This window comes from Colossoma macropomum, unplaced genomic scaffold, assembly GCF_904425465.1.
Source record: "Colossoma macropomum unplaced genomic scaffold, Colossoma_macropomum, whole genome shotgun sequence".
Lineage (NCBI taxonomy): Eukaryota > Metazoa > Chordata > Actinopteri > Characiformes > Serrasalmidae > Colossoma > Colossoma macropomum.
This window is the reverse complement of record NW_023494806.1, coordinates 11,802,619-11,812,062: the sequence shown is the minus strand read 5'-3', so window position 1 is coordinate 11,812,062 and position 9,444 is coordinate 11,802,619. Positions and strand designations below refer to the sequence as shown.

Below are 9,444 nucleotides of genomic sequence, written 5' to 3'. Positions count from 1 at the left end.
AATTCAGGATGGCATGTTTTCTTGTCATAATACATGGGTCTATAGATACATTTCTGGTTATTGGTTAAGCAACCTGCCCACCTAACACACAGACGCACACACACATACACAGACACCCAAAAAAAAGTAGCTTTGCTCGACTCTTCAAACGATCCTCTGTAACTGTAGACAACAGTGTAATATATTATTTTGACTGTACAACCTGTATAGCCACCAAGTAAAGGAAGCAAGATGGCCTGTTTAGTCACTTGAGGCTTGTACTTTTAAAGACAAGACAATTAAATCGTTAACCGCAATTATTCATATCAAAATTCACTGTCAGCTCAAATGTCATGATGGTGATAATCCTGCTCCAACTCATCCCAAAGGTATTGAATGGAGCTCCAACATTTCAGAGAACGCAGATCCACTGCTCCACAGCCCAGTGCAGAGGACTTTATAGCCCTCTAGCTAATGCTTGACATCGGGCATGGTGACCTTAGGTTAATGTGTGGACTCTCTAGAGAATCACTTTTCTATGGTGATTATAAGCTTTGTGTGCGCAACTGAACACCTGTGTCAGCAATGGGTGACCTTAAAGTAACTGTACTCACCAATCAGAAGGGTCGTCGGGATACTTTGAACGTATAGTGTATGCCTTTTTTTTTAACTAGCAATGATGCCCCCTTGCATTCTCCTCATGTAAGAGGATGCCATGAGGAGGGGGCAAAGAAGTGACTATAATTCTTTCACACTTTTGTCTCCATGAATATTTGTGTAACCCTTCCTCCAGTGCCACAGAGGGACACTGAGGACAATAGAGGCTGGAATTAAGAATCATGGCCTGATATGTGTGAGTCAGGTGATCAGCCCTACTCGCAGACTGGACCAGTTTCTCAGGGGTTTTGCCTTTCTGCTCTTTCTGACTGTCCATTGTTCATGCTTCCTCTTGGCTAGTGTGGTCTGCGAGGGCCTGTCCCAATGTGGAGCAGAGTTCTCTGGTTTCAGGCTAATACAGCCTCTCTCATTGGGATTGGACCGGTTCACCTATAACCAAGTCGAAACTCCCTGAGTGTTAAACAGGTTATGCAGGACTGAGAAAATAGGTTTCTCTAATTATGGTATACACAAAACTGACCGCACGTATTTACTGTTTGTAGTCACAAATGATGAGCCACTGATCTTGTAAAATCTTTAGTTTCATGTGTTTGGCGTCCTTGAGCTAATTATTTGTGATAGGATAGGATCATAGTTTTATGGAGTTTATTTTCATTTTCTGAAAAAGATACTCACACAAAAAAGTATTATATTGACAATATTGCATTATAATATATTCTATTTATATTTTGAATACTGATAGCACATAGTATATATTATCTGCATAGGGTAATATCTACTACCCTCCCAATTCCAAAAAGTGGTAAACAAAACTTGTGATCAGTGATGTTTATGATTCTTTTTCAGCTAAAGATGGAACACATCAATGCTCAAAAAAATCACCACAATGACGATACGGCATCTTTTTGTACTTTTCCCTATCCATAAAGGGTAAAAAGATAATTGATTCTAAGATAATTGGCACTTTAAGGGGCTAACCATATTGGCAAGCTCTCAGTTCTGCAGTCATGGTGTTTTTGGTGTACGTTTCTATTTGTTTTTTAAACTGTTGAATGGTGCTGAGTGCCTTAGGGCATTGAGGAGGTGTCACTGGTTTGTAAAATCATCTGGTGTTTTGGTGTTTGTGAATCTGTTCCAGGAACTGTCTTAAAGCAATTGACAAAAACTACAAATAGCATGCAAGCTGCATCTGGTATCTGGAATAATCCGGTTGGCCAGTTCTAGCCAATCAAATCCAGGAGCAGCGCCAATACAAACACCCTGCCCACCTGAGTCTATAAGTGACACCTGCGTTAAGAGCGTCTAAGCCAGACACAGACTGTGACCGTTTGGAAAACGCGAGTGTAAGTCCCTTATATAGACCTTTTTTCCTTCTTCAACCTTCCCTTTGTTTATGTTATGTGCATATATTGTGTATTTGAATTTCCTCAAATTTGTCTGCAAAAGTCTGTTTTTAAAATTCTCTTCAGATGTAATTAGGTATGCTCATGAAAACGTTAAAGAACTAATAAATATGTTATTTCGTTATTAGGGCTATTGACTTATGATAGTAACAGTACAGTAACTGCTATCATAGTAATATATTTGGGCAGTCATTTAGTTTTGTGAAAGAGAGGGGGTGTACGCAGTGTGCAAGTCCACTAATTGCATTCTGTTCACTTTCCACAGTCAGCCCTCACATTCTCCAGTTCTTGCTTTTTCCACCATTGCCACAATGACCTCCAGCCTGTCCACGCGTACGTATTCTGTGGGCCGCCAGCCTTCTTTCTCCAGCCTCTCTTTGCGAGATGGTGCCAGTCGTGGCCGCTCTAAAGCCCCGGTGTCCCTCTCGTCTGCTAGCACGCTGTCTCTCTCCCGCTCTGTCTCCGTGGGCAATGGCCTCAACATCCTGAGTAACCTCTCTCTGAATGGCCTGTCTATGGGTGCCAGCGAGAAGGAGACAATGCAGGGTCTTAATGATCGGCTGGCCAGCTATTTGAACAAGGTGCGCTCACTGGAGAAGTCCAATGCTGACCTGGAGCTGAAGATCAAGCAGCTGATGCTGGAGAGAGCACCTAAAGGTCATGATATTGAGGGCATGATGGCTCAGGCTCATGCTATTGGACAAGAGGTCTGTGCAAGTTTCTCACTTCAAAGCTTAGCTGCATCTTCTTAATGAAATACATTCAGTCAAATAGCAAGAAATATAAGACATTGTAATATTTTTTGCCTATTTCTAGACAACCTTTTACTTGTTTTATATAATTTTACCTAGTGAAATTGTCTTGTGGCTTTAGCTAATCATTTTGCTTTGTATGCAAAAGTTTGAACACCAAATTACATGTTTTGTTGATTTTCAAAGTGAAAATGAATTGAACACAGTCTCTACAGGAAACAAACCTAAATTTTTTCTACAATTTTTAGTGCATTTCTGTTTGTTTATTTCATACAAGTTTATATAAAATAAATATATATTTTATTTTAAACATATATTTATTCAAAATAACTCAGTAACTGTATTAAGATGTGCAGAAGTGTATTCTCTCTGAAAATCAAGAGAACGTGTTGCATATGATTTCAAGAGGCATTGCGTGAAATAAGCTAAATGTAAATTCTTACAACAGTCTCATAAATATTAGATATATTGTCTGGATTGAAGATGATTTCACTAAGATATCATTTTTTTCAGTGAGGGCATACACTTCAATTCCTCACTGCCATAACTGTATAACTTACTAGTTTCTTGTTAGTTACTTTGATAATTTATAAAATTTGCTGAACAGTAAGTCTTAAGATTTAACTGAATAACAAGCCCAGAGTTTAAGGGCTTTATTGGGTCAACATTTAGAAAGCTAACTGGCTGATATTAATTCTCTTCTCTTTAGGTAAGGAAAAAGACCCTGGAGAATGCTCGGATTATGCTGGAAATAGACAATGCAAAGCTGGCTGCTGATGACTTCAGGATTAAGTGAGTGTCCCATAACTTGGCTTTAAAAGAAACAAAAGTTTTCCAGGGAACGCCCTGATGTTGTTTTTGTGAGTGTGTATTATGTGTTTATTCTGTTTCTGTTTATAGATGGGAGGCAGAAGCTGCTCTTTGTCAGTCAGTTGAGAGAGACTGTGTTGCTCTACGCAGAGCAAAATCAGACCATGACCAGATCATCACAACTCTCAGAGGAGATCTGGACAGTCTGAAAGAGGAACTGTTTTTCCTGAAGAAGAATCATGATGAGGTGGTTTATTTAAAAAAATGTATTAGTGCTTAGTACTGTATGAAGTGAATATTATGAACATGGCCCAAAAACTAGTCTAACAAATGCAAATATCTTAAAATGTGCTTCCAGTAATACACTCTTAAATAACAAAGACGCCAAAAAGGGTTTACTGGAGCAATGACTTAGAAGAACCACTTTTGGTTCTGTTAAAAGAGTCTTTCAGTGAATGATTCTTTAAATAGTATAAATACCTGTTTTAAAGAGCCTTCACATAATGTAAACGTTCTATGCCAATGAAACATTTTTTCATAAAGTCAGATGTCAAAGACAAGAAGCTTTTAGTAACCTTTATTATTAAAACTGTAGATAGTCAAATGGTCAGTGTTATGTCAACAGGAGTGGCTTATCCGTATGTGAAAGGAACACTGTTTACATGCTTGTCTTGTCAGTAAAGCAGTGACAGCTGTGGAGCTGTTGATGTCTATTGTAAATGGAAACACCCAGTCCATCTTTTTTTCCCTTTAACTGCTAGCACACACGCACACACACATACACACAAAACTAAGGGACAAAAGTCTGTACCAGAAGGATGGGTGTGTTTTGATAGGCAGGTGTGGTACTCTGGTTATATACACAAGATAGCACTTCACACAGAGCACTGGGAAAGTATATATATTCAGGATGTTTGTTGGTATAATTGCCACTTGTAAAATCTATTACATGTAAACCTATTACGAAATACAGTGCAGTATAGGTGTATAATATATTGTCTCTGTGCAGTATAGCACCTACATATATGGAACCTTAACTTTTATAGCTTAGATTCAGCTTGTGTCAGCTGGTATACTGGCAATGTTTTACAAGCCAAGTGTCATGTCAAAAGCCTGTTTTATGGTACATGAGATGTAGGTCTCAGAAGCTAAAACATACAGTGCATCCCTATATAGAGCAGGGTGTCCAATTTATATACTTTTGTAGTACTGACCAAATTACTTCAGTACTAATGAGTGTTGAAAAATTCTATGTAATGAATGCATTTCAGTACCTAAGTAGTCTTAGACCCCGTTGAATGCTTTAAGCGATTGGATTTGTACCTGTTTTAAATGCGTCTTTGGTGCATTTACTCTTGCATTTATATGTGGCTTAGCCATATCCAGATTTAATCCAGATATGCAAGACGCATATATAAGTAACCAGGTGTAAACCAGGTCTTAGAATCCATCAGCCAATAAGCACGCTTGTTCTAAAATCTAGACTGGTGGTTGTCTGTCTAAATTAACGTCAGCGCTTCTAGTCTGTAGTCCACTGTGGTCAGTAAATATACTCCCTTCTAGCACCTCCCCTCATTTCTGGTTTAAGCCACTTTCTATTTGTTATTGACAAAAAGGTACTGAAAAAAGTATCGTTCAGAATTCATTGTCCAAGTCTAGATATCAGTATTGGCTAAAACATGTAGTATCCTTATAACAAAATATAGAAGCTAAAACATTCTGTAAATCAATGTATATAACTAAAATTTAGAAGGTAAAACACAGTATGTCTCTGTATATAACTAAAATGTAGAGGCTAACACATATACTGTATGTCCTTGTATATAACTAAAACATAGATCTTGGTATATACCTAAGCTTCTGTCTCTCTTTGTAGGAAATGAAGTCACTGAAGGCCCGTTTGGCCAATGAGCAGGTGAATGTGGAGGTAGATGCGGCCCAGGGGCCAGACCTAGGAGCTGTAATGGCTGAACTGAGGGCCCAGTATGAGGGCATCGCTCGCAAGAACAAGGAGGACGCTGAGATGTGGTACCTGAAGAAGGTCGGTAGAAGTGAAAGAACACCTCTTTTTTGCTTAGCATATTCCACAGGCTACACATACAAACTGCTCTTTAGTGTTTGGTTTCATTATTGTTGTCCATAGAGAAACAGTGTGTACAATGAAGGAAAACTCCAGCATTTTTCAAGCTCATCTCTGACGTGTCTGTAATTTATGGTTGATTACCAGAGACAATAATTCTGACCCAGTTGGTGGGTTGAAAAATGCTGGAGAATTCCCTTAGAAAGACATTTATGTTACAAGATCAGTTTTCATAAAAATCTGTGTGTATATGTCAGCTGGAGTCAGTGCAGTCTGAGGTGAAAGAGAGCAATGAAGCTCTGCGGTGTGCTCAGAGTGAGCTCAACGAGAGACGCCGCTTCCTGCAGAGCCTTGAGGTGGAGCTGGATAGTCTACGCAAGCAGGTAAGCTTAAAGATCTTAGACCCTTACTGAGGAAAGGGCACTGCAAATGCACAAAGGCAAAGGTAGAAATACAGTTGCATCATTGTTTTTTAGCTACTATTCTTTCAACTCATTTGTGCTAAACTCAAAATATTAATAAATTAATAAAAAATAAAAGTAATAAAAATATTACTCAAGGTATTTTTTCCCAGGGTAATCAATATGTCAGTAGCCAGATATGCCAGCATGTCAGGACCATGTTGTCTCTTCTTTGTTTAGCTACTCAGGAAGCTACATCTGCTGTTTGCTATGGTCTGTAAGCAGACTTAATTAAGTGTGTTTACTCCCAGCATGATAGTCTATAACAGTTTAACAATAACAAAATAAATGAAGTAGCAGGGCACTGACACTGTATAAACTTGTCAGATGGGACATAGATAACCTCATAAAACATTATATTTGGCCTTTACTTTCTGGATATCAGGTGACATGTTGTGTATTGTGCACAGTCACCATCTCTCATCATTATATTTATCTAATAAGCCCTTGAGACCTCCTGCACTCAAAAATCATTTATTTTAAATGGTTAACTCATCTCAGATTGCTTCTTAAGATTATACATTGGTATCTGGGTCAAATTTCTTAAAATGCTGCCAGTTTCGCATTTTTCCTTTGGCACAAGAGCGTTTCTCAGTACTTTCAAAAAGTGACAGGTGGGATGTGATATAGTTCATGTATATATATATATATATATATATAATATATATACATGAACTAATTTTTTGACATCACAAAATAGGCTTGAACCTATCGTGGCCCAATGTACTAAAAATGCTAAACAGATAGCAATGATGTGGTAACCACAAACTTTCCAGTTTGCATAATCATGCATATTTATAAATCTTTGCCATTTTCATAAAGGTAAAGAGATACTCCTAGGTCATTTTTATGTTAATGTTGTGTACACTTTTAGGTTCTTGGGCAAAAGATTATTTAAAGAGCTTCTACATGGAAACCCAAAATTTCCAAGTTAGCAAGTTTGATATAGTATGTAAACGCTATTACATTTTCAAAATGTACATGGAGATTCACTTGAATGAGGGCCCCGAATGTTCTGTTGTAACTCCTGTTAGGATGAAACAATCAGAACCAAAAAATACGCTACATAACTTGACGTATGTGTTATCAATTGTATTACATGCGATGCTGGAAGTGATCTCCGTTTTCTGCCAGACACATGAAGGGGTGCAGGGTTATGCAACCTGAAGTTGCAAACAGAGGTTAAACGTCGCAATGGCTATCCGGTGCCTAGTTCATCGCTCTAACGCAGGGGCATCCCGGCTTGTTCGAAGCACATTGCACGTTGTTTCGTTCAGATTGCTTCATCCTATCGAGAGTTATTACAGAATATTCAGGGCCTCTTTCGAGTGAATCTCCCTGTACCATTCATTGCCCAGTCAATATGGTCCATAAGTGGAAATTAAGCAGCAAAAACAGCTCATGATTGAATTTGTTTTCATGATGACATGTAGACCAATGCATTTACATATATTCACTTATTTAACCTACAGCAGTTTAGCCTCTCCCATTCACAGTTATTAGGAGTGTTTCAGACTGAGCTGCTTTTTTTACAGGACATCCAGTCAGAGAACAGAGGTCATTTACAAATATCAGTTTTCACAGCAAAGTAAAAAAAAAACAGCATGCATAAATCAAAAGGATATGGAGAGTTTGGAAAGTGGTCATGTAGAAATTAATTATGAATTATGTTTTTGGTACATAAACATCATAAGCGGACTTTAGGGAAGTAATAAAAAAACAGTGTATATTTTAAAAAATATATTTTTCAACAGCATATTTTTTATAATTGTTTAAATTACATCTGTAATTTGGATCACATCCTGTGGCTCTCTCCAGGTTGGCGTTTTGGAGGGGAACCTCGGAGAAACTAATCATAAGTATGCCATCGAGATGGAGCACATGCAGGGCACTCTGACACAGCTCGAGGATGAACTCTCACAACTACGTCTGGACATGCAGCGCACCAAAACTGACTACGAACAGCTACTGCGCGTCAAACAGAACTTGGAGCTGGAGATCGCCACCTACAGGAGGCTGCTGGAAGGAGAGGAGGTGTAAGTGCTCAAAGCAGAAATTTCTCTGATTAATATGAAGGTAAATGGAGATAATGTCAGAGGAGTGTGCAGCTCTGAACTGGAATCACCTTTGTTTTATTTTTGTGTTTTAGGGTAAAAGAGATCGCAGCTCCTAAAAGTAAGTCCTCAAGCAGCTCCACTGCAGAGAATTTAAAGGGCCCATAAAATGCATTCCAACTCATTATCATTTCAGTGTGAATAGGAGGGCTAAATTGCTCTCAGCTGAATAAGCAGTCATATGTAGGTGTTCATGGTTGTGATATCATAAACATGATGAATTCAAACAGGTTGTTAAAGATTAAAGAATTTTGAATCTTTAACAGTGTTCTCAGTGTACATTAAACGGGTTGTTCATTGTTTATGATGTGGATCCTTTAAATCTACTAACTTCTTTGTGAAAGGTGTGTTCATGTCTTTTTTCACATAGCCTTTTGTGTTTTGTAGAAGAGCCTGAGGTAAGAACACGGAAGATTGTGAAGGTGGTCACCCAGACTATGGTCAATGGCAAAGTGGTGGACGAATCCAGTGAGGTGGAGCAGATTGAGGAGCGCAAGAAGTGAGTCCTGCGCTCCTTCATTACCTCTCAATCAGGTCCTCGAGCCATGTCTACATGAAAAAAACATTAAACACCTCTCACACAATGTTTCTACAGCTCATTGGTGACATTAGACTTGGTCACACCATCTCCAGAATCAGTGCAAAATATGACCAATAACATTACTATTACTAGCAAGACATCATCTGTGGAATTTGTTTATTGTTTGGATGTGAAGTAAATAAACATACTTATGTTTGAGATTGCTGTGCTGTGTCAGGTGTCTAATTTTCCTCTATAGATATTATTTTATTAGTTACTAGCTAATTACTATTAGCTAGCCTAAAATAGAAACAGGTATATACTTGTGTTGTGGTTTTACAATGTACTTTTCTTTCTTTTATTTTTACAGGTTTGATGCATCCCGGAGTGTAATTCTAGAGAGGGTCATTTAAACATAGCAGAAAGCCAAAATATTCAATATTCAGGATAAAAACACTTACTGCCCTATATCATGTGGTGTTAGATTGCGCTACCATGTAGTGTTAGATTTAAAAACAGGGACAGAAACCAGTCTGGTCAGAGGCCACAATGTAGTGGTGATGGAAACTGAGCACAGATACAAAACCCCAGCAGCTCTGTGAGAACAGAGGGAGCAAACCAGCCTTGACACACAAACACAGTGGTTTCAAATGTCAGTTCTTTTGTGGTGGTTTGTGAATGAACGACTCTCCCTAGCCATTCTCCCT

At 38.4% G+C, this 9,444-nt stretch overlaps 1 protein-coding gene across 1 annotated transcript; it reads left to right on the top strand.

The window, feature by feature from the left end:
• Window positions 1-1,858: 1,858 nt before the first annotated feature.
• On the top strand, window positions 1,859-9,444 carry krt1-c5 (keratin, type 1, gene c5). The gene is made up of 10 exons (XM_036598935.1): window positions 1,859-1,940; window positions 2,266-2,707; window positions 3,462-3,544; window positions 3,653-3,809; window positions 5,439-5,603; window positions 5,900-6,025; window positions 7,922-8,139; window positions 8,253-8,278; window positions 8,605-8,716; window positions 9,108-9,444. Exons 2-10 carry the CDS (start codon window positions 2,312-2,314, stop codon window positions 9,148-9,150), a joined length of 1,326 nt encoding a protein of 441 aa, XP_036454828.1. The 5' UTR covers window positions 1,859-1,940; window positions 2,266-2,311; the 3' UTR covers window positions 9,151-9,444.